The following is a 26039-nucleotide window of genomic DNA, read 5'->3' as shown; positions in this document are numbered from 1 at the left end:
ATGGTTTAGTAGCAAAGCCACCTGGCCAGCTTTATTGTTGACGAAGCACAGTCCTAGCTCTCCGGATCAATGTCTACAGTTACACTAGCACGTATATGTCCATTGCAATGGACACAGCTCAGTGAATGGCAGGACTTTTCATTCCCACCTCGGCTGGCCAAAGACACCCCCTCTGAGGCTCCATTTTATACACCGATACAAACAAGTTACGTATTGCCCCTCTGATGTGGTTAGTTACCACCCTTTACCTTGTACATGTTGGTTTGATCAAAACTAGGGTGACCAGATGTCCCGATTTTATAGGGACAGTCCCGATTTATGGGTCTTTTTCTTATATAGGCTCCTATTACCCCCCAGCCCCCTGTCCTGATTTTTCACATTTGCTGTCTAGTCACCCTAATCAAAACATCTCTATCCATCACGCTGTCATCTGACCTTATCTTTAAGGGGGGGTGGGGTCAGTGTGCCCTTGTATCATCTTCGGAGAGTGTGTTTGTATCATACTTAGTAGCAGGGTGTTCTGGTACCACCCTTCTGGAATGTGCTTGCATGAGTGTCCTGCGCTTAGCACTTCTCAGGAATGTGTGTTATTTTGCAATATCAGCCCTGTTCTTGCCAGTTTCTGTGAGCTTGCGCTCTGACTTCTGCCTACAGCCTGACTTTTGCTAACTTTGCTTTATATTAGCAGACCACTGCCTTAGGCCTCATACCAGGCCTCTTATACAAGGCCTGATGTCTCATGCTCTCTCTTTCCGCTACAGCATGAATCAAACAACAGGAGGCAGTTTGCTCACAGTTCCAAGTCGCTCTTCAGCCAGCACTCTACCCAGAAGCTCTCTCTTTGGCTCCATCTACATTACGAGCTAGGTGTGTGATTCCCCTGGTTGTGTACACACGCTGACTCTCATTGGGTAGCCATGGTAGAATGGGTTGTGGCAGCAGAGACATGGTGGGGCTGTGCTGGGTACAGACCCGCTTGTTTGAGGCAGGTTTGTACTTGCAGCTGCTACATGTGCTACCATAGCTACACTGTCAGTGAGGGCTAGCATGACTGTGTGTCCCCAAGCAAGGCATCACATGCCTCCCTCATAGTGTAAACATGGCCTCAGCTGGTTTCTCAGGGTCATCCTACAAGTGCTTCTCTGGCTGTCTGGGGCTTCCTTGCTGCCTTCTCTGTCTGCTTCTGTCACCTATCTGCTGCGCTGTCTCACACAACTCCCTCAAACGACACCCCGTCCCCTGCATTTGCATTCAGCCCTCCACCCACATAGCTAAGATTCCTGACAGGTCTTTCCTGCAGCCAGTATTTTGGGTGGTGGGTCCTATTGTGGCAGCTCTGTATTCCAGAAAGGAGCTTAATTGCTTTTTTTACATTTATCCTGAATGAGGAGCGGCTACTATGCCCACTAGTCACAACGAGGTTTCACCCAAGCCGTGGCAGAGCAATAATTTCCACCACACCAGTGTTGACAGAAATATGTCTGCTATGCTTTTAATAGTCTGCGGTTCAGATTTGCAAAAGAGCTTAAGGGATTTAGGCACCCACATCCCATTGAAAGTTAATGGGAGCTGGGGGGCTATGGAACTTTGGAGGCTTTGAAAATCCAAACCTGTAGTATTAAACTGGAAGGCCACGCCATACATCCTCTTGTGAGACAAGTTCTGAGGTAAGTGAATCTCTGAGAACAAGGCCCAAAAACCAGAGCTCTGTCACCTAGTCAAAAAAAGAGCAAAAATGTTTCTTTTCATATGTGACCTGGCAAGAGTTTTGAGGAGGGATTTGAATCAGGTGAGGAAGTGCCTGGCTGAACAGGTTTTGAGAGGCCCTCCAGGCATGGAGAATGCCAGGGAAGAAAGCTTGGAGGCAGAAGGAGGAAATGCGGGGGTCATCAAGCAGAAGGCAGCATTGGCACAATGTAGGGGACCAGGAAACTCAGAAAGAGATAAGGTCAGAGGCATAGACTGGGTTGAGGAGTTGTGAATGCAAGGACAGGGAACTTTGTTCTTCATACCCTGTGCAAAGAGGAGCTAGTGGAAGGACTTGAAGAGGAGGGTTACTTCCTACTGGAGAAGAGGCGGCTGCAGTATGTAGAGCCTAAAAAAAGAGAAATTATACTACAGCCAGGCTCACTCAGCATTTCTGAAAAGTGTACAGGCTGGTCCTCTGTCAGTTCTGGTACATTCCTGGAGTTTCTAATCAGCCTAAATGGCCCATTCCCTGTTGCTTCGCTGGATCGTGCTACAGCTGTATATAGGTGAGTGTTTGCTTGCTTTACCAGTGTATGTCTTCAGAAGACAAAGTGAGATTCATTTTATTTTTGGAAAGTTACAGAGCAAATGGTATTCATTGTTTCTATTTGTATATACACCCCTATCCATGTATAAGGTTGTAAACATGTACGTGACTCACATTCATTGTTTCTGTATGTGTATATACAGTATATCCCTATACACGTATAAGATTGTAAATATATACGTGACCTCTTAGAAGATTGTAAAAATTATTTGAATTAGTGCCAGTGCAGAAGAATGTATTAGTTAAACAGTTTATTAATTATTCAGATGTTCTAATTGGTTCCCCTTTATATGCAAAAGTTGTGTGTAGGTTCTGTTGGTTATTAAGATAGCTTTGTATAACTATAACAACAACACAGAAGTAATTTTTTTTTTTGTAAATCTAACTTTTCCTGCCTGCCCTGAGCTGAGCTGCCAGCCCCAGGTTTAAATATTAATGGAGTAATGCTTTTATAAAATGAGACAAAGCTCTCTGCCTTGGCTGCACTCTGTTCAGATTAACGTCAACGGTAAAACTCCCAAGGGAAGTAAAGTGGGAGCAGAGTTATAGCAACACAGAACACTTTCAGAAATCCCACCCAAAATGTTTAATTATCTTCCATGTAAAATCTGGTGCAGAAGGACTACAAGAGATGCATGTTACAAGGAGAATTAGAAAAACTCGAGAGACTGGGTAGTATACTGGCCACAATTTCCAAACCTGGGTGCCTTGAGTTAGGCTCCTAAATCCATATTTAGGCATCTAGGGGGAATTTTCAGAAGAGCCTATGTGTCTTAAGAGCACAAGTCTAACTTTCAGTGGGCCTTGTGCTCCTAAATCACTTAGGCACTTCTAAAAATTCTGTCCTACGTGCCTAAATATGGACTGAGTAGCCTAACCTTAGTCACCCAGGTTTGGAAATTTTGTCCATGGTGTATAGAGCTGTTAAAATGCCAAACAGGATGAAGTAGCCATTCTAATACTTACAGTAACTGCAATATTCTTAAACCACTATCTGACAACCAGGGAAAGATTGGGGTATTGGTAGAAAACAGTGAGAGACAAGAATTGATTTTGCCCCTTCACCAGTCCCATTGAGATTCAGCAGGCAAGCTAACCTAGCTCCAGGGTATCTGATGCTTTCTGTTGAGCCAGAATCACACTGGGATTGCCACAGCCACAGGGAATCCAAAATATTTCTAACCCATTACCATGTCCATTATTGACCTAACTAGGAGGCCCCTGAGGACCCTTTACCCACTACTCCTTCAGCCTGAAAGAAAGTCAGTTTTTAGGCCTTCATTTGTGGTTTCGTCAATAGTATCTTTATATGGAAACATAGGGGTCAAAATGACCATTAGTCACTTCTCACCCATCTTAACCCAGCTCAGCATTGCTAAATCTTGGAACTGCCAGGTTTCGACACAACAGAGTGAGAAGTCAAACAATATTTATCCTTTTATCAACTCAGCCCCTGGAGAACCTGGTACTCATGCTATATCTAACTTGCTCTAAGCAAATATGAACAATAGAGCTGGAAGGGAAAAAAATCAATATTTTTTCAACAAAAAAAGTAAAGATTTTTTTGCAAAAATTATTCCTTTTTCAACCAGCTCTAACGTACAACCCACACTAGAAGCATATGCATTTTTGCATCCCCTTTAGTAGCTAGTCTACATAAGAAGAAAAGAGTCTATTACAGTTACCCCCTAATGGAGTTACTCCCTTATATCAAGTAGCAGAGGTGTGTGCTTTTAGCACTGGAGGCCACAGGTTCTAACACTGCTGATGATCCAAAAGAGACAGTGATAAATATGGTGTAAGCGGCCAATTATGAGCTCAGTTGTGTTTTGACGTTTATATGACTTTAAACATAGGGGGGCAATTCATCAACAATTACACTGAGTAGACTTACTGGGTGGGCACACTGACCTCAGTGGGACTCATATGAGCAGTTGCTACTTAATGTGAGTATTGGGCCAAGAATCAGGCCCGTAATGGAAGTATTTGTGTATAGATATAGCTAGGGCCCTACCAAATTCACAGTCCATTTTGGTCAATTTCACGGTCATAGGATTTTAAAAATAATAAATGTAATGATTTCAGCTATTTAAATCTGAAATGTGACAGTGTTGTAATTGTAGGGGTCCTGACCCAAAAAGGAGTTGGGGGGGGTCACAAGGTTTTTGTAGGGGGAGTTGTGGTACTGCTACCCTTATTTCTGTGCTGCTGCTGCTGGCGACGGCGCTGCCTTCAGAGCTGGGCAGCTGGAGAGCAGTAGCTGCTGGCTGGGAACCCTGCTCTGAAGGCAGAGCCCCCCCCAGCAGCAGCGCAGAAGTAAGGATGGCATGGCATGGTATCGCAACTCTTACTTCTGCACTGCTGCCTGCACGGCACTGCCTTCAGAGCTGGGTGCCTGGCCTACAGCCACCGCTTTCCGGCGGCCAGTTCTGAAGTCAGCACAGAAGTAAGGGTGGCAGTACTGTGACCTCCTAAAATAACCTTTAAGACTAACAGAAGTAGTCTTAAACAGAAGACTGTTAGACTTAAAGGTGCCACAGGACCCTCTGTTGCTTTTTAAAGATTCAGACTAACACGGTTACCCCTCTGATATAAAATAACCTTGTGATCCACCCCCCCGCAACTCCTTGGAGAAACCCTGGTCTCCCCCAGGAGATCGGTATAGTGCAGGGTAAAAGCACACAAAAGACCAGATTTCATGGTCTGTGACGCGTTTTTCATGGCTGTGAATTTGGTAGGGCCCTAGATACAGCCAATAGTGTGATTTTGTTTAACTGAACTAAAGGTACATCTACATTGCCGCGGGGAGGTACTTCCCAGCTCCAGTAGTCTGCTCAAAATAGCCGTGAAGCTGGGGGTAGCATGGGCGGTTGCTCAGGCTACCCTCCTGAATGCATACTCGGGGTTCAGGCGGGTTAGTACTCAGGCTAGGAACAAGGCCAGGTGCAGGGCAGGGTCTGGGCTGGAGCAAGGCAAACACAGGGAGACATGCTCCTCCTTATGGCCCTTGTTCAGAACGATGCTAGAAATGACCAGGGACAGAATATAGGGAAGGTAGAAATCATAATTAAAACTTCAGGGGACATGGGGCAGATCATACAGCCTGGAATAGACAGGAGGGGCCAAATCCTCCATTGGCTAATGTCCCCTCAAGTCAATGGAGTTAGGCCAGCAGAGAATTTGCCCCAATATGTGAACTCTTCTTTTTTATTATAGTGCCCTTAGCTAAAAGAACCATCCCTGTTAGCTCTGATTTCAGAATTACACCCACAGCCCTCCAGCCGGGGGTGCTGTGTGGCAGGGATACAAACCCGGGGCTAAATGAGACGGGTTTGTCTATAAATGCAAAGTAAAGCTGAACACACTGATAGCCCGAGCCGGCTCTTGCCGTGTAGCTCCAGTGGAGTTACTCCAGGTTTACAGTGGGCTACGTGAGGAGCATCCGGTTCAGTATGCTTGGTATTCAGGTGAATGCAGTGCCCAGGAAAGGTGCTGGCCCATTTGATAACTGGGGGGTGTGTGTGTGTGTGTGTGTGTGTGTGTGTGTGGAGCCAGCTCTGCAGAATGAAGACCTACCTTTATTTATTCTCAGAACAGGCACAGCATAAGCAATGGCAGAGTCCCATTTTCTCAGCTTCCCTGTGGAATCTGCGGTGCTCAAGTACAAGTAAAATCATCTCCATTTCAATAGACACGCCAATTGGTCAGCCCACAGGTTTTAAAAGATGGTTGCTGTGTACTCCCTCCTCAGGCATCTCCTTTGCCAGGATGCCTGGAAAAAAAATAAATAATAATAATTAATAATAGTACTCTCCACAGCTCAGGAGAGATGGGAGCATTCCCTGTCTTTGTCCCCCGCCCTTCCCTCAGGGTAAGTGAATATTGACCTCCCATCACCTTGTAACTCCTTCTCCTCCCACACTGGAGCCATTGGCTCAGTGTTCCTCACCTTGTTGGTTGAGTAGGGAGCATTCTGGTGGTCATAAGTCTGCTCATCCCACTGCACTGCACAGCTGCAGGACAATGAGAGCAAAGACTAATATACTACAAGATGCAGGCCTCTGGTCAAGACTGGGAAGGCTGCCATCTTCTTTGCTAATAACACTTGCTTATGTCCTTTCCCAGGGTATCTTAGAAGGTCTCTCAGGCAGGGCTCAGACTGGGATGACCCAAAGGGGTCACTATTCCACTATTAAAACAAAGTAACTAATGCAAGGTGCGTGGCGGAAAGGCAAAAGGAGTGTTCTCCCCTTCTTACTTAAATATTTACCTGACTGTCCTGTTCTCCGGATACGGTACTGTGTGAGATTGAGGAGTAGGGCTGTGTATCCATGGAGTAAAAGGTCTTGACTTTGCTTTTCCTGCTCTTCCTCCCCAGCACACGGTGTGTCCACGATAGTGAGAGCGAAGGTGGGGCAGTCTGTCAGGCTACCCTGCACCTACAGCGTTAGAGAAACGCATGACCTCAATGTCATGTGCTGGGGCCGGGGGATCTGTCCGTCCTCTAAATGCAGCAGTGAAATTGTTCGCACTGATGGGCAGAAGGTGATATCTAAACAGTCTGGCAGATACCAACTCCAGGGTCCTATCACCAAAGGGGATGTGTCTCTGACTATAAGAAATGTGGACCCCGAAGACAGAGGAGCATACTGCTGTCGCATAGAGATCCCTGGATGGTTCAATGATATCCAACGAAACCTGAATTTGCAGGTTTACAGAGGTGAGCAAAACCCTCTTCTCTCTCTGTAGAGAGAAATCCATTCTTCTGCCATTGAGGCTTAGACTATGTACCTTAGAGAGTGGTAGCAAAGTGAAAAGAGTTCCAAAGCCTAGAAAAAAACATGGAGAAATGCTCCAATAACAACTATGTGGGTGACACCAGCCAATCACTATGCTCTCAAAGGAACTCACACAGAAAAATGATAAAAGACAAAAACACCGTGTCACCTGTGGGTGACCACTTTCCACAAACAAATTTATTTGGGGATAAGCTTTCGTGGGCTAGAACCCACTTCATCAGATGCATGGAGTGGAAAATACAGGAGCAGGTATAAATACATGAAAAGATGTGAATTGCCTTACCAAGTGTGAGGTTAGTCTAACGAGACAATTCAACTGACAGCAGGATACCAAGGGAGGAAAAATAACTTTTGTAGTGGTAATGAGAATGGCCCATTTCAGACAGTTGACAAGAAGGTGTGAGTAACAGTAGGGGGAAATTAGTATTGGGGAAATTAGGTTTAGGTTTTATAATGACCCAACCACTCCCAGTCTTTATTCAGGCCTAATGCGATGGTGTCCAGTTTGCAAATTAATTCCAGTTCTGCAGTTTCACGTTGGAGTCTGTTTTTGAAGTTTTTTTCTTGAAGAATTGCCACTTCTAGGTCTGTTATTGAGTGACCAGGGAGGTTGAAGTGTTCTCTACTGGTTTTTGAATGTTATGATTCCTGATGTCAGATTTGTGTCCATTTATTCTTTTGCATAGAAACTGTCCAGTTTGGCCAATGTACATGGCAGAGGGGCATTGCTGGCACATGATGGCATATATCACCTTGGTAGATGTGCAGGTGAACGAGCTCCTGAAAGTGTGGCTGATGTGGTTAGGTCCTATGATGGTGTCCCTTGAATAGATATGTGGACAGAGTTGGCACCGGGGTTTGTTGCAGGGTTTGGTTCCTGGGTTGGTGTTTTTGTTGTGTGGTGTGTAGTTGGTAATGAGTATTTGCTTCTTGTTGGGGGGCTGTCTGTAAGCGAGGACTGGCCTGTCCCCCAAGGTCTGTGAGAGTGAGGGATCATCCTTCAGGATAGGTTGTGGATCCTTGATGATGCGCTGAAGAGGTTTTAGTTGGAGGCTGTAGGTGATGGCTTCTTGTCAACTGTCTGAAATGGGCCACTCTCATTACCACTTCAAAAGTGCCACAAGGACTCCTCGTTGTTTTTGCTGATACAGACTAACACGGCTGCTACTCTGAAACTTTTCACAAAGAGATCACTCCATGTCTGACCTCTCAGTCCTCATCCTCAAAGGAAACCTGCACAGCACTTTCAAAAGACAAGTCTGGGAGAATAAATTTATAACTTTGCTAGACACTAAAAATCATGGTCTTCATAAAGACACTGGATTTAAGAAGTGGGTTGTAGCCCACGAAAGCTTATGCTCTAATAAATTTGTTAGTCTCTAAGGTGCCACAAGTACTCCTGTTCTTTTTACTGGATTTAAGGCTTATTACAACAATCTGTAACCCACTGACCCCCCTTTTTGTCCTATGACTTCAGAAGTGTTAATGGGGCACTTCATCTTGAATGGTCCCTTAGAGTATGTGCTAACTACTTATGTTAATCTGTTCCACCTTGTATCTAACTGTGACACTCTGAGTGCCTTTCCCAGACCTGACAAAGAGCTCTGTGTAGCTCAGAAGCATGTCTCTCTCATGGTCCAATAAAATATATTACTTCACCCTCTTTGTCTCTCTTTATAGAGAAACAGGGGTGTGCTTGGTGACTACTGAACATTCAAGGCCAGTGATCTGTGCTGTGCTCTAAACTATGAGCGGACACGTATAGGCATACAGGAGCGAACAATCTTACCTCATCATGCAAGAGCTGGGTGGGAAACGGATTCTCATCCCATGAATATTTTCAAGAATGAAATTTTTTCTTGTCTTGAATCAGGACAAAAAGTCAAAATCTTGAAAATATTCACAAACCGAAAAATTCACAAACCAAAGAACTGTTCTTTTTTTTTCCATTTCAGGTCAATCAAAACATTTTGCTATGCAAATTTTGAAATGTTTCTTTTTGACTTTGACCTTTTAAAACCTTTTTCAGTCTAATTAGTCTAAATTTCAAAATGAGGAGTCATTCTGAACTGGAAGATTGGAATTTTTCATTTTGAAAAAAAATCAAAATGTTTCCTTTTGACTCTTTTGAAATGTTCTTTTCTTAACACTTTTTTTTGGGGGGGGGGGTTTATTTATTTTTTTGAGTCAGGAAATTCATCAAACCCAATCCTGTTTTGTGAACAGTCTTGATTTTCATGAATCAGCATTTTTCGACAAAAAAACTATTACAAAATTCACAGCTGCCTCTAATCATGGGGAGGAACTAGTAAAGTCACAGCACAACTTGGGATAATGGCTGGTCAAATGTTATCTCTCAACATTTTTTTTTTTGACAGAAAATTGAGGTTTTTTTTTTTTAACTTAACAAAAATATTCACAGAAAGTGTCTGCTTTCCTTGAAAAAAACTGATTTTTCATCAAAAAACTGAAAATTCCAAACCCAGAAATGTTCGGCTTTAGGGATTTTGGCTGTAAATTTTCAGTTTTTGGATCGTCCATTTTTGGACCCCAAAAAGTCAACGTTGGCCATGCAAAAAAAAAGTTTTCCAACCAGCTCTATTTGGGACTCATTTCTTACCTAGTTAACTGGCCTTTTAAAGCACCAGTTCATCAGCCTCTTCTCAGAGTTTTGGCAAACAGATTGTTTCAATTCAGTTATGGTTTGGCTTTGTTTTACTTAAGTTCTATTGAAGATGTTCTGATCCGGCTTCTCTTTATTTCGTTTCAGCACGCACTACTCCCGCAAAGACAACCACAACTGCCCTCCCAACATCCACTACTCTGCCCCTGATAACCACTATTGCACTCCCAACACCCACTGCTCCCCCAACGACAACCACAACTGCCCTCCCAACAACCTTTCCTTCCCTGACAACCATTTTTCAGACAGCTTCTGCGTGCACTGAAGATGATGATTTCATTTTTTTCACAACAGAACATGTTCTCCCTACTGCAGGTATGAAAAACAGATGGCTCTGAGCACTTCTCTCACTGTGCCATGGCGAGGTTGGCACAAAAAGGGCAGAAAAACATACCTTAATATGGAGCATTCCTGTTACCCCAGCACACGCTGATGAATTACCTGTTCTTTTATCTATTAAGTGAGGGATGCTTTCAGTCTACTTTGCCACCTATTTTAGACTGAAAGCTTTTATGTAACTTTGTTTCGTTTTGATGCTATTGAGCCATGTCCTTTCACTGATACTGGTATAAATTTACAGTAACTCCATCAGCTTCAATTCTCTCCTGGAAGGCACTTTAAGAATTAATGTAGGTTTCACTGTGCCCAGAAGTAGTGCTGACTCTTCTGTGTCATATACACTTATCCCTGTTGCATTCATACATCTCTCTCTGTGCTGTCTTCCCTGCTCCACAAGACAAAGTCCAGTTCCACTTCCCTTCCCTTCTGCTCTTTCTTGTTTTCCTCAAGCACCTTTGCAGTGTGAACACCCATGCCACTTAGAGACTTTCCGGAGACTAGATCCTCTTGTTTAGAGGGCCTCTGAGGCTGGTAGTGAGTGATGGTGGGACAACAGATCCACTCTAGTCTTTGTACTAACTTGGGCCCCAATTCAGGAAAACACCCCTGTTGAGGAAGGTTGCTTAAGCACCTGCTATGCTTGATGAAGTCAATGGGACTCACAAACATACTTAAAATGAAGCACATTCTTCAGGGCATTCCTGCATCAGGGCCTTATTATTAATTAGTTGGCAGCACTGATAAAATACTTGCTCTTTCATTCATTTTCTTAATGCTTAAGTTGGTCTTGTTTATCTCCAATTTTATCTGTGTCAGTGACTTCATTTCCCCAGACTGATCTCTGCACACAATGCTGCTTGCAACTCTTTCCAGTTTTTATCTTGTTTGATACTCATTGTAACATGAACATTTTGGGACAGATTTTCACAAATGGCCTCCAATACTGCACCCATAACTTTGTACCCACAGTTAAAGGCAGGCACAATTCATTATGCCCACAGCTGAATGCATTTAGATGACTATGCACCAGAATTGCCAGTGAAGTAAGTTAACATAGTTAGGCACCTGAACTACAGACATAAATGGTGTCTACAAATTTTCACCCACATTTAGCTAGCAGCTCAAAATTGCACCAGCAATTTGGAACACCATGTTTTAAAAAAAATGGTCTTTTTAAGCATCTTATTTTGTCTCCATGACTACAGAATCACCAACTACAGTTCTGATCTCCGAGAGGACTGAAAATGTCGATCCTGCTTTCATTACAGAAGGTGTTCTCAGTACAGGTATGTGTGATAATAATACAGGTGCAGAAGACATTTGATCACTGGGTTCAGAGCTCTGACAAGTCGTCATAACCAGAAGTGTTGGCTGTTCTTGAATGTGTATCAAAGATTCATTTATAGTTATTTAATCATCGGGAAACAATCTGTATCACGTGTCCCTGTGGATGCTGACTCAGATCAAAATGCTACAGCTGATAAGGAAATCACAGTATGATGAGTGAATCCACATCATGGGTGAGAAAGGGTTAAAGGCCAGTTAGGCACATTCATGCCACTGAGGCAGTAATTAGATCGGTACTTGTCAGCCAGAGAGCGTGGGGCTAAAGGACGATCAGCTGATGAACTCAACAGACACCTGGGCCTTATAGATAGGCTGAGGGAGTTCAGTATGGAGGGAGAACCTGAAGGCTGGCTGGTTCCTGTGAAAACTTGGGCTGGGTGGGACAGTGCTTGATACCTGAGCCAGGGAAGGTGGGGAAACCCATGGGAAGGGTTGAACAGGTGGCCCAGAGGATAGGTTGATTCTCTGGGACTTTGGACTACACTTGCACATTTTGTTAGTCTGGAAGGGTTTGAACTAGCTGCTTCTCAGCCAGCGGGCTGAGTGACACACAAAGACAGAAGGCCTGCAGGGGGTGCTGGAGATGCAAACCTCTGCAACACCGCATCCTGACACAAGGGGCACTCTTGAGGTGACGACGCACCATTACACACAGTTTCTAGTATCCCAATGGAAATTGGAGGCCAGTAGTTCACTACCGTAGAGTCTCTAATGCATGTCGATCTCTGTCAGGCCGTAACAGTTCCCCACTTCACTAACTGGAACGGGCCTTGTTTGTTCCTGAGTCCTGTCCTGGTCCAAGGTACTGCTTTCTGAGATTTGATCTGACATCAGTTCAAATGTGGCAGCCGCCCTCTTGGCCAGCACACCAGGGGCTGAACCAGCGACTTCCAGAACTAAAGGCATGAGCTGCTACAGCCTGAGTTAAAGAGCCAAGCCTCTGTAAGTGGGAGCTGCCACAGCTTGCGTGGATCGGCCCCAGGGGCAACCTGTACCACACGCTCACCAGCGGGTTATGCAGGCTCATGAAGCATCTTACCCAGAGCCCATTGAAGTCAAAGAAAAACACCCATTGACACTGGATCTAGCACAGAACATTCAGTGGCACACAGTATGTAGGCAACACCAGTCCCCTCCTCTCTAAATTATTTAACTCCTTGTGATTACAGAAAGCAGCAGGGAATTACAACAACCCTCGAATAATGTCACCTCCAGTCCTCCTTCACGGTAGAAATAATTGGGATGCAAAATAGATCCTTTGTCTCATAATTGAACAAACGAGGCCATGTTAACTTTGACCACGCAGGATGCTTCCTTCACCCTGGCCAATCATACTTCAACGCTCTCACTGCTACGTTTATTTGCATATGAGCTCATTACTTTCTCATGAGGCACCATCAACTCTTCCCTCTACTGCATATCCTAATATAGAGGCTGCGATTTCAGTCCTACAACACCACAGTTTCGCAGTTAAACTGATTTGAAACAAACGATGAAAGAAATTCAAACACTGGATTTTTTTTTTCACAGAACAGTTAAAATTCACAAGCTGCCAGAAAGGTCAAATTAGAAGAGTGACACTTAGAAAAGTGACCTGTGTTTTTTTCCCCCAATGTCAATAGCCCACTTGTGGAAATGTCAGCAAATAAGGGCTTAAAAAAGAGGAAATCTGACCTTGGGAAAGCCATTGCTAGCGCCATACTGTCTCCCAAGGGCCCCAAGAACAACGGATCTGAGAAATTCTCTTGGTTCATTCACTTCTTGTAGGCACATTTTGCTTTCCTGTTTTTTCAGACACAGCTGATGTGTGAGGAGAACATGGGCTTTCTAAAAACGCTGTCTCACTTTTTGAGGGCAACATTTGTTCCGGCCTTGTAGCTCCCTCCCTGGTTAAGACCCAAGTGAACAGGAGTTTGCTGGCCCTTGTGGATATTCATTCAAGTCTCCTAGCCCGTTAGCCCCCATTGGCAGGCTTTGTTTGGGAAAGGCTAAGAACTCGAGCAGCAGGAGGTGTTGCAAATCAGGACTGAGTAGCGATGGGTAGAGCTGTGTGGGAGCAGCTTACCCACAAAGTCAGCCCACACAGTTACTAACATTACACTGAGCTTTTAGCCCCTCATTCTTTCAGCATCCGAAGTGGAGGCAAAGCACCATAGGTGCATTCTGCACAGCCTTTGCTAGCAGGACCCTCAAGGTTCAGAGGTAGCAGGGTGAGGGGATGAGGTGTTTGAATCTAACTCTGATCTGAATTTTGTGGCTAGACTGAAATCCAGGGCTGGCTCCATATTCAGCTCTACAGTTCGCACTTTGGGCCCAGGCCTACATCCTGTACCTTCCACGTTCCTTCCTTATGCTCCATCAGCTGGGCATTGCTCTGCAGGGACGTTACTGGAGTAAAAAACATCATTTTTAAGCTGACCGATGAAACATTTATTAGGTTACTTGGAGGAACCACTGAATGATATCTTCTCACATGCTGTAGCCTAAAGTGATTTATTTGATCCAGTGCAAAGAACATGTGAAAATGCTTACTCTGTAAGTGGTAACCCGTGTTCTAAATGGTCTGCAAAGGACATTGCTGGAGTAGAAAAACATAGTAAAACATTGCAGCTTAAACTCCATAATCAGATCACTCAGTGTATGTCTGCACTGCAATAAAAACCTGTGGCGCCAAGTTTCAGAGCCCAGGTCAGTCTACACGGCTATTTTTAGCCCCTCAGCCTGAGTCCTGCGAGCCCAAGTCAGTTGACCTTGGCTCTGAGATGCAATGCTGTGGATCTTTTCATGCAGTGTAGACCTACCCTCTGTCTGTTTCCTTCTGCATTCCATGTCTGAGAAAGACAGTAACAGGACTGATGAAATCACGTGTTGCCGTCCTTCCTCTTCTGAGCTTCTGCATTCCCAAGCAGTGTTTACTCGAGGAACTGATTTTAGCTTGTTGTCTTCTTCTGCTTTGTTTCAGTGACTGCAGCTGCCGCTGTCCAAACATCTACTGTGAGGCCTGATCATGTTCACACATCCACAGACAATCCATTTGCTACAGGTAGAGAGAATGTCACCATGTTTACATGCTAGTGCCTTCCAGGGAATGAGCCAAATTATCCTGTAAGGTGGCTAGATTTGATCTGGGTGTGGTCTGCTCTAGGGGGAATCAGTGGCTGGAAATAATACATTGTGGAAAGTGACCTGACAGTATTTGGTCCTCTTTGTTACAGTGGCTCTGACTTCAGTATGCTACTCATGCATACTGATTAAATGTAGCACAGCTTATTTCAGCAAAATAACAGGACAGGCCTACTGTATTGTGAAAACTCTGAAATCTGGGGTGAACCCCAGGAGTCCTGGGACTCTGTTAGAAGTTTCTGTTTATTTTAATTCCAGGGACAGTTCCCCCAGTTACGGTCCGGACAGTCCCTGAGGCGAGTGAAGTGAATGCTATTTCTGACGCTACATTTCCCTTGACATCTGCGGGAGACTCGGTGAAAGAGGGACTCAGTGAAGGTCTGGAGAGTATAATTAATTTTTATATTTGCTGTAGCCTTGTAGGTGTCTATGGGTTTGCGGAGGACAGTGGAGTTGTCAGTGGAGAGTAATTAAGTGGGATGGACAGGCAGTTTAGGAAGAAAGCTGAGAAGTTCCATTTTTTTATATTATCCCTCACAAACAATAGAGAACAGGGACATAAGGAGAGGCCCCTCCTCTCAGGTGTACATGCGGGGTAACTCCACTGAAAGTTATCTGACTGAGAGCCGAATATGACCCATGGAATTCAAATCTTTCTACTGCCCTTAGGAAAAGTACACTGCTTTATTCCTCATAAGGACAGCCTGTGGTTGGGGCAGGAAATCCAATATATATGCATGGCCTGACCCATCTTCTGGTTAAATAGTTCATCTCTGCACTCCACAGCCTAATCTGTGGAGCACAGCATGGTTCTGCAGGTGGTTGCTGAGCAGTTCAGAAGCACATTTATTTTGTCTATGTTATTGTTGCAGTTTTAAATTCACAAGCCATTCATTTAGGGCAAAGGCCTGATTGCACTGAAGTCGGTGGCAAGCCCCTCCCCCCCACGACTCCAGCGAAGCATTGTTTGTCCCTGAGTGTGTTGCTACATCCTGTAGAAAGGAGAAGTGGGATTGTTGCTTCTGTAGGCTGTGCATTGCCCACACACCAGGGGCCCCTTGCACCCCCCCATGCCCACCTCCACAAGTTACCTGTGTGCCACACTCCCAACCCTATTTCAGGGACTCTCTGTACCCCCTGCCCCTCATGCCAAGGGCTATATGTACCCTCCATTTCCCCCTCCCCACATACCATAATCCCCATCCTCCCTCCCATGCCAGGGGCTCCGTGTGCCCCCACTCCCCTCTTCGCTCGGCCAGTACAGTAATCTCTTATTTCATACCATGAGGCTATTCCTAACTTAACTATGGAGGCTTAATTAGTGCCTGTCCAATATTTAGAGACTCAACCTGATAGCTAATTTGGATCTCTCTGTTTTAGTGAACACCCATAATGCCCGCTCTTTGAATTGTCTTGTTGGTGTTATGAGAATGGAATATTTGAATTTAATTCTAGGTTTTGGTGGCACATTTTGTATTTTTTTTAAACATCCGTTTTGTTTCAGTGACCACATTTTTTCCACCTGCTAGTCACAAGGATTGAATAAAAGTGCATCCATTTCTTATATCCCTAAAAAAAGATTGCTCTATGGGTAGGGAGAACATTATTGACATTAAATACAATGATCCAAGCCATTCTCATGACCACTACTGGTATTTATCACGTAGCGGGACTGCTCGATTGAGACCTGCAGTATTCTGCCTACTGGAGTACTATGTCTCCTGATGGTTCTCATTTACTTTAGCAGGTCCTTGGATAATTGGTCCTTTGCTGAAGGCATGTTTTGTTAGAGCAGCCTCTTTAGTATAGCTAAGGAGGAATTTATGCCAGAAATCAGATGAATATTGCTTTTTGATCGGGATGGGAATCCAGCACAGATGGACCTGACCCAACCCAGGAGGAAATGCAGTGAATGTGTTATTGTGTTGAGTACATTATTTTACAAAAGGGCTGCCCTGCTGATGTTCTAGCTGGAACTCTAAATGGAACAGTGTGGTATCAAGAGCAACCACAGAGCCTGAACCAGCAAACAACACACCACTGTTTAAATGAGTCACACTCTCACACACCCATTCAAAGGAATTATGACTTACTTCTCCCAAGAACGGAGTGAAGTAGAGGTAAGTGACAAAACACAGAAGAGCAGCTGAATGATATCGAATACAAAAAGAGAGGCCAATTTTTGCCGCTGGCTTTAATTCCATTTATCATGCCATTGCATTAGGTCCTTTGTGAACAGATGTGTTCAACGCAATACATTGGTTAAAAGCAAACTGCCCTTTAAGCGTGGTATAAGTTAAGGTTAGTACATTGCTAGTGAAATCTTGGAGTGAAAGCGAGGATTGAAATTGACCTCTCTGTCTAAACAAACATTTCAAATTCTGTGGGCTAAATGCTCAAACCTCGCCAGCTGACCTGCATGCACAAGTCCAATATCCCCATCTAACCGAGCACCTAAATTCCCGCGTAAGCAGGCGAACTCTACATTTGCATGTGTAATTTAGGAGGCCAGTTTGGCAAACTGCTCCCTACTATTTTAATGACAAGCATCACACATCATTTCATTCATTGTTGTATATCCCTGCAAAAGCCGCACCTGGAGGAATGTGCTTCTGGAATTAATGAACTCCAAGGTGGTGGAACGCAGTAGCCTGAAGTTGGATCAGAAGAATGCTAGACGCAGGCCCCAACGGATAAAACCTTCTGTATTAGGAGGGGCCCAGTCCGGAAGCAGTGGAGTTGTAAGTCAAGTCAGAATCGGGTCCCTTTTTATTAGCTACCTTTCCACTGCTCCACTCACATGTCTTTTTAAAAATTTTATTTTTGTTTCATTCAAGATAAATAAAAAGGGAAACAGCTTCAGGGGGAGCAAAGAGGACAGAATATTATATCAGAAGTACACGGAAAACTGTTGTCCACAATGGGGGATTTAATATACATAAAAACACAGCTTCATTTTTTAATATAACAAATTTAATTATATTCAGCACAGTAATTAAACTCTAAATAACAAACTTTCCCTCACATCCATCTAAATCTTCATTATAAATTGAAATACTGATGATATCTTGTTCACCACATTGATTGGCTTGAGTCTAGAATGGTAGTCGGTTAAGTTACCATTTAGTGAAGTCCCACGCTCAAACACTTACCACACATGTGGTCTTAGGAAGTCTTTTTCTATGTACGGGTGAATGTGCATGTGACTCATTCAGGCATCAGCATGTTTTTGCCAGTATAGATCATGTGGTTACTTTTTATATCACACATTTGCCTTCCGAGCATGATCTGTAATGTCACGGCAGCAGTCTGTTTGAATATTAACATGCCCAACCCAGTAACTCATTGAGTTCAGTGGGCTGCTCTTTAATCACAAGGGTCTCGATCCTGTGAGGCATTTAAGTGCCTCCTGTGAGGAGCTTACTGCTCTCAACTCTAAGACGTCAGCACCTTGCAGAACTGGGTCCATTATAAACAAAGGCCAGTCCATTGCTAGCACAATATCACCAGGGCGTGATTTAAAGTTCACTGTGAACATGGTTTAAATAAGAAATGAGCAAACAAAGCTTTGCAGAGCATTGCACTTTGTGATGCATCAGAATTTCACTGTGTTGGGACCACAGTTTCCTTATTTTACAAGTTAAAGAAAATACATAAGAACAGCCATATTGGGTCAGACGAATGGTCCATCTAACCCAGAATCCTGTTTTCTGACAGTGGCCAGTGCCAGATGCTTCCGGGGGAATAAATAGAACAGGGTAATTATCAAGTGATCCATCCCCTGTTGTCCAGTCCCGGCTTCTGGCAGTCAGAGGTTTAGGGACACCCAGAGCATAAGGTTGCATCCCTGACCATGTTGGCTAATAGCCATTGGTGGAACTTATCTAATTTTTTCCACCCAGTTATAGGTTTGGCCTTCACAACGTCCTCTGGCAATGCGTTTCACAGGCTGATTGTGTGTTGTGTAAAGAAGTACTTCCTTTTGTTTTCTTTTAAACCTGCTGCCTATTAACTTCATGGGGTGACCCCTGGTTCTTGTGTTATGTGCAGGGTAAATAACACTTCCTTATTCACTTTCTCCACACCAGTCATGATTTATAGACCTCTGTCATATTCCCCCTCATTTGTCTCTTTTTTAAGCTGAACAGTCCCAGACTTTATTTAATCTCTGCTCATATGAAAGCTATTCCATGCCCTTAATCATTTTTATTGCCCTTTTCTGTACCTTTTCCATTTCTAGTATGTCTTTTTTGAGATGAGGTGACCAGAACTGCACACAGTATTCAAGGTGTGGGGGTACCATGGATTTATATAGAGGCATTATGATATTTTCTCTCTTATTATCTATCCCTTTCTTAATGGTTCTTAACATTGTTCGCTTTTTACATTTTACAGCAGTTTGCACTTTCATGTTAGGCCCTCTTAACATTGCTTAACGTTGTTTGGTTATATGTTGCTTAAGAGCAAGGGAGGAAAGCCCGCCCAGTGCTTAGGATACTAACTTATGACTCAGAAATTCAGGGTTCAATTCCATACTCCAAAAACTTCTGTGGGATCTTGGGCAAGTCACTTAGTCTGCCCGTGCCTCAGTTTTACAGATGGGGATAATACCTCATCCCTATCTCACAGGGCTTTTGTAAGCATAAATGCATTAAAGATTGTGAGATGCTCCGATACCCCAGTAATGAAAACCATATAGACACCTCAGATAGACGGATCAAGCTGCAATATAATTGCAGGGGCATTTGTGGGAAAACACCTGACACTACAGATTTTTCCTGTGATATTTTAAATCGTATCAGCATCTTCAAGTTACCGTGGTAACACATAATTCTAACAGAAATTAAACTGAATGGCCTTAGGCCTTATTCACCACATCTGATTTACTGGCATGCTCACCGGAGTGAAAATTTCGTCACAGGAAGGTAAGTTTCTTTCTGCTGTTCTTCACTGTTAGTTCTTGTGACTTCACCCTTTCCTGATGAATATTGACACATTTCCTGATGAATATCTGCCATTCCTAAGCTATGAATGAGAGTCATCCTACAATTTAAAGCTTCTTTTTTATTTGGGGCCAGATTCTGACACGCTTACTCACAATGAGTAGGACCTTCACAAATTTGACTTCATATAGTTAGGTTCTGTTCGACAAGGGTATCAGACTTTGGCCCATACTCATTTTATTCTCTGCTTTTTCTGTTGTCAGAGACTTCAAAAGATTCAAAACTCCAGTCAGAGGAAAGTGTAGATAATCCAGCACAGGTAAAAACTATTCTAAGTCTGAGAAGCAGAGCTGGGCAAAAATTTTCATGCAAACAGTTTTTCCACCAGAAAATGCAAATTTGGTTTGACTGAAACCATTTGTGAATTTAGGTCACATTCGATGAAGCGTTTGAGCTGAAAAAAAAGTTTAAAATCTATTTTTTGGAAATGTCAAAAACATTTTGCCTTTAGTTTCAGAAAGACATATTGTGCCAGAATGTAAAAAACTGAAAGTTTTAAAACCCTGGAAAACAAAACAAAACCTTCCAAAATGTATTTTGAGTTGAACAAAAGTATCGCTTTGATTGTTATTTTTCAGTTCAACCACAGAACTCAAAAATCTGCTATTAGCCCAGCCCTGCTCAGAAATGTCTGATTAGCTAACAGCCTGCCTGCCCTGTCAGTCTTTTAAATAGTGTTTTATGTTAAGTTCACACTGCCTGCAAAGTAGCATGGTAGGTGGTTTAAAATTGTTACGTGGGAACACAGGAATTCCCAGACTGGCTCAGACCTATGGTCCGTCTCGTCCAGTATGCTGTCTTTGACAGTGACCAGAACCAAATGGTTCAAAGGAAGGTGCAAGAAACATTGGCTGATGTGTTGTGCCATTTTTCAGGTCACCTACCGTTTGTCCTCTACTGTTCCATACAGCCGCCTTTCGGCTAGTTTGTCCTTGCAGATCAGTTGTGTGTGGATGACCTGTACCAGCTGACCTGACTTGAAAGGGGAGAGGGCTAGAGTGTGTGTCATGTTGAGTCTGACCAACTGCAACATACAGATTTTTATAAGATCAGATGCCAATGGCTGTGTGAGTGGCAAGGAAAAGTTCCTATGCCTCCCCGGTCTCGCACCCCAGAACTGTTCCAGACAGGGCCGGCTCCAGGTACCAGCACAGGAAGCTTGGGGCAGCCAATGGAAAGGGGCGGCACGTCCGGGTATTTGGTGGCAATTCGGCGGCGGCTCCCTCAGTCCCTCTCGGAGGGAAGGACTGGCCACCGAATTGCCGATCGCGGCTTTATTTATTTTTTTTTTTTGCCGCTGCTTGGGGCGGCAAAAAAGCTGGAGCCGGCCCTGGTTCCAGATGTGCTGGACACCATGATTCTTTGCTGCCTCCCCTCCATTCCAGAATTAAGTTTTTCTCACTGTATAAAATATTCATGTACTTTGCAGATAAAATTCCTCAGATTCAAACCATGCTGTCTGTTGCCATGGGAACAGGGCAGTGTTTGAAAGGGACAAACACCAGGTAACCCATCTTTGAGGTTCAGCCAGTGGTGTTCACTGATGGCTTTGTGCTACAACCTGTGAATCAGACTTTTTCCCTTCTTGGCTAGTGAAGTCTAAAAATCTATAGTTGGTTGAGGTAATATCTTTGATGGGACCAACTTCTGTTGATGAGAGAGACAAGCTTTCGAGCTACACAGATCTATACCTTTCCCAGACTTGAAGAAGTGCTCTATGTAGCTCGAAAGCTTGTGTCTCTCACCAACAGAAGTTGGTTCCATAAAAGATATTACCTCACCCACCTTGTCTAGCTAATATCCTGGTACCGACATGGCTACAGCAACACAGCATATTGTTGGTTGGGAGAGACAACCATTTCATAATGGGGGTCAGGATCTGGCCCTGTGGGTTCAGATAAACTGAGGCCTAGTTTGGGTTTGGGGTCTGCTTAACCAAAACCCACCCAAGGAGATTTTGCAAAAGCAACCTGTGGTTTTGCCAAATCTCCAACTTATGGAAAACAAAAATAAGCTTGGAATTACCACAATACACACTCCAACTACCTTTCAAAACATACCACAAAGTTGCATGTAGTATTCCTGATTTTTCGTCCGTATTCATGAGGAAGGCTCAGAAAATCCATCCTGAAATTTACGTTACAAACTCCTGCTGATTGCAGACATTTCAGAGTACTTATCGGTTAGACCAACCAGACCTCAATTAAACTTACCAGAGAAAAATCATAGTTTAAAAGTCTTTTCTGCTTTACTTCCCCCCCCCCCCCCATTAGCACCTACAGAATGAAATTCCAACAGTAATCATCAGTGTGGTAGTGACGGTCATTCTTCTCTTCACATTCTTGCTGGTAGTGTTATTGACATGTAAGTATTTGAGGGTAGGTGTCCATCTTAATGCTCTGCATTGGCTGCTGGTCTGATGTGGATCTCTTTTGCATCTTTCTGTCCTCCAAATATTGAATTGAAATATTGAATTGCTGACACAAGGCAGATGTGAACTATACATTATATCTTGCTGTTCATTGCCTGAGTGCTTTTGATTCTTGCTGCCTGCAAATATGTGAAAACAGTTTGTTCTTATTTAGTGAAGACTGGGCCAAAAGTGGGGTCTGGTCATAACCAACCCACTATGGAGAAGGAACTTGATTCTAACCTCATGCTAGTTTTACATGGATGTAACACCACTGACATTAAAGAGGAGAATCAGGTTGAAGGTATTTTGGAGCTGCACAACGGAAGGCTGATGTTGAATTGCAAATCCAGACACAGGGAAACGGATGCTTAAAAACTTAAGCTTAATACATAAGTAACAGCACTACAAAACTACAGAATTTGTTCTTGGAAGCAGTTCGATATATAGATATGTACAATGGGCAAATTGTGCTCTCCGTTACAGTGGTTTAAATCTGGCGTGACTCAATTGAAGCAGCGTTTGGTGGCTATACAGAGCCTGTTTCTCCCAGTGGTGTTAATGGAGTAACACCTGTGTAATGGAAAAGCAACGTGAAAAGAGAATGAGGCTCACAGCACTTATTGCTTATCAAAAGGATGATCTCTCGTGCAAGTGGCTAGGGGAATTAACCTTATCACGGTGTTCCCTTGATTCCTCGAGTGAGGAGAATCCTGATGAATTGGCAACCAGTAAAACCAGCACTGGTGACGTTTTTCTGTACAAGTGCAGTGAACCTATTTCACTCCAGAACATTACTGCTTACACACGTATCCATGTGAGTTCACTTTTAAACACTTCAGTGTACTTTATTCCCCTGGAGATCATGTCACCCTGTTCGTTTGGTGGAGGTTTGCTTTCCTGACAGGCAGGACTGGAAGAGTTTAGGAGGAATTCACTGCTGGCCGTGATGGGTAGGAAGCAACCTCTAAGGAGCCAAAGCCCGTTCATCACACATGGCTTGATTCTGATCTGACTGACACAGGTTTAGCACTTGTGAAAATACATTGAGTTTACTGGAGTTACTCCTGACCCAGGCCGGTATAACTGCGGGTACGTCTACACAGCAAAAAAACCAGCAGCACCGAGTCTCAGAGCTTGGGGTAAACTGACTTAGGCTCATGAGGCTCACGCTGTAGGACTAAAAATAGCAGTGTAGATGTTCAGGCTGGGGCTGGATCCAGGCTCCAAGACCCTCATCCCCTCCGGATTTCAGAGTGCGGGTCCAGCCCAAGCCTGAATGTCTATACTGCTATTTTTAGCCCTACAGTGCAAGCCCGGCGACCCTGAGTCAGTTGACGCAGCTCTGAGACTTGCCGCCATGGGTCTTTATTTGCTGTGTAGACACACCCTTAGGTCAGGGCACTGGTCCCTGCTCAGCTGCTACAAATTTTGCAACATTTACAACATTGTCTTTGTGTCCGAGTGCATTAGAATTTCATAAGAATTATGGCTTTGTTTTTCCTCGTCAGATTCTAATTAGCACTGCTTTGTTTCTAGATAAACGCTCGAGGAAGTATCAACTGCATATGATAAAAAGGTAATCTGTGTTGTCATTTCCCAAGAAAGGGTCCAAGCTTGATCCTACTGAAGGCAATATGGGATTTGCCATTGATTGCAATGGGAGCAGGACAGATTGCACATGTTGTATTAGAACACTGACCTCCAGACCACTTTACTCCAGACAATCCAGCATTGCTGCTTATAAATTGCACATAATGGAGTAACAAATTGACAACCAGAACACTGAAGAACTGCTAATGGTGGTGCGTGATGTCATGTAGTGACTTCAGTTCAGTGAACTAAATAACCCACTTCAGGATTTGATCAAACACCTTGAGGAAATGGCACATAAGGACCTGACTGACCTGCTACATGGGTGTAAATCAGGAATAATCCCTTTGGTATTATACTGGGGTAAACAAGAGAGAAGGGAATCTGGTGTGCACAACTGGCCTGGTTCTCCTCTGTCTTGCACAACTTTTACACTAGTATAACTCCATCTACTTCAATGGGGTGAGTTATGATTTACACCAGAGCAAGTGAAGGCAGAATCTGGCCCATTATTGTGCCCAACCAGGAAAACAGTTTCTTCTGCTGACACATGACAACATAAGAGTTTCATGTTCAGTCCACAGTGAAGAGGTGTTCATGCCAAAGAGGCAAAAGAGGATACTATGCGTGATGAAGGTCTCAGTAGAGGAGTAAGGTAACTCTAATTCTTTCTTTGTAACAGGGGTTTATCTCACAGCTACTGTACAGTTTAGCATCCTCTTTGGATCCCACTGACGCAAATAATTTATTCCTTTCTATGCATTTTAGGAGTTGAGATTTCTGATCATTTCACCATACTCTGAAATGTTTTGTTGCTTAGTCAGAATAGAGGATGGTCTGTAAACAATTTGACCACTGGCACATCAAGTGCAGATGTTTACCAGTAGTCAGTAGCTGAATTTTCAGTGGAAGACGGCCCCCAGCCATCCACCTTATCGTGCACATAACCAATTCTACTGTGCTGAACATGGGAGAAGGGGAAATTCTTTTCCGATCTCCTATGGAGATCAGTTTACACCTACAAGCCTGAGACTTGAAGCGTCTCTTAACCTGTACTTTAATGTGGGGGGAGGGATAGCTCAGTGGTTTGAGCATTGGCCTGCTAAACCCAGTGTTGTGAGTTCAGTCCTTGAGGGGGCCACTTAAGGATTGGGGGTAAAATCAGTACTTGGTCCTGCTAGTGAAGGCAGGGGGCTGGACTCGATGACCTTTCAAGGTCCCTTCCAGTTCTAGGAGATAGGATATCGTCATTAATTTTTTTTTTAAATGGAAATGGTCCAGCAGGTGTAAATCGGCATTACTCCATTAACGACAATGCAGAGATGCCAATTTGCATTAGCTGAAGATCTGGCCCAATGGTTTTCTTTTCCCCAAACTTCAATAGGAATTTGCCCAGGCAAAGATTAAGTTAGGATCTCAGGATTTGGCCCACCATGATGGGCCCACGTATTTGTTTGCTACCCCAATAATAATCTGCACTTCTTGTTACAGCTCAGACTTATCTGGAGAACAAATTCCCAATGGAGTAGAAGAAGAGAATACCCTTTTGACACTGCAGCAGATACCTGACGGCCATTCAGTATCACAGGGAACATGTCACGATCCTGTGGAATCCAGCATCTAAAAGAGGCTCTTTCATGCTAGGCTGGAAAATAAGGATTAATTCCTTGCTAACCCTGGAAATAATGATGGGTACAAACCAAAACCCAGATCCAAACACCTGAACTGCGGGGACTTTAAAACCTAGAAGCAGATTTTACTCAAAGGTTTTTAGGCACCTAACTTCCAGGGGATCCCCTGAGGATCTGGGCCTTTTCCTCTTGAGACATCTTTAAAACTGCTGGATAAAGTGGCCTCTATTAGAAGATATTTTACCCATCGCTTGCATCTCAGAATTCTTAGTCTCTTAAACCCCAACCCTGGAACTGCTTGCTTATGAGTAACTTCAAAGCACATGAGTAATCTTGCTGAAGTAACTGGACTACACATATGCTTAGGATCTGAGCCTTATTTACTAATAACAGCAGGGGCGCTGGAACAATTTGTATAGTGGGGTGCTGAGAGCCATTGAACCAAACTGTAAACCCTGTATGTGATGGAAACCACTTGAAGTCAGGGGGTGCTGTATTACTGCTGGAATAGAGTTTACCGTTCCCTATATTCTCCTAACCTGACTGCCTGAATACATGCTGTGGCGTGAGCAATAATAAAGAGAAGAACTAACCTTGATGATTAATAGTTTTACAATGTCAAAAACCCAAAACATTAACTCTTATTCCTTTTGCAGAATCAAAGAAAAATTAAGAGATGAGGTTGCTGATGGTCTAAATCAGGTGTGACCAAATTGTGGATCGGGGCTACTTGTGTTCCTTGGGCTGGACATCATGGCCTTAAATGTGCCTGGGTTAATAACAATTTGTATTTGATTACAAATTGAAACTGGGTT

General features: G+C 43.7%; 1 protein-coding gene across 1 annotated transcript; it reads left to right on the top strand.

The window, feature by feature from the left end:
• Positions 1–2145: 2145 nt before the first annotated feature.
• On the top strand, positions 2146–25781 carry LOC112116595 (T-cell immunoglobulin and mucin domain-containing protein 4-like). The gene is made up of 10 exons (XM_026659468.1): positions 2146–2255; positions 6675–7016; positions 9866–10093; positions 11323–11403; positions 14427–14507; positions 14846–14965; positions 19794–19849; positions 21864–21954; positions 23540–23579; positions 25085–25781. Exons 1-10 carry the CDS (start codon positions 2207–2209, stop codon positions 25215–25217), a joined length of 1221 nt encoding a protein of 406 aa, XP_026515253.1. The 5' UTR covers positions 2146–2206; the 3' UTR covers positions 25218–25781.
• The last annotated feature ends 258 nt before the right edge of the window (positions 25782–26039 follow it).

The sequence above is a fragment of the Terrapene carolina genome, unplaced genomic scaffold (genome assembly GCF_002925995.2).
Source record: "Terrapene carolina triunguis isolate 2854851 unplaced genomic scaffold, T_m_triunguis-2.0 Scaffold629, whole genome shotgun sequence".
NCBI classification, from domain to species: Eukaryota; Metazoa; Chordata; order Testudines; family Emydidae; genus Terrapene; species Terrapene triunguis.
This window is presented reverse-complemented; position numbering and strand designations above follow the sequence as displayed.

Excerpts from the sequence above, each read along its gene's own strand:
- LOC112116595 (XM_026659468.1), top strand. The coding sequence starts at position 2,207 with ATGGCCCATTCCCTGTTGCTTCGCTGGATCGTGCTACAGCTGTATATA. Across the intron at positions 14,966-19,793 it reads GAAAGAGGGACTCAGTGAAG|AGACTTCAAAAGATTCAAAA; the intron begins GTCTGGAGAGTA and ends TTCTGTTGTCAG. Across the intron at positions 23,580-25,084 it reads CAACTGCATATGATAAAAAG|CTCAGACTTATCTGGAGAAC; the intron begins GTAATCTGTGTT and ends TTCTTGTTACAG.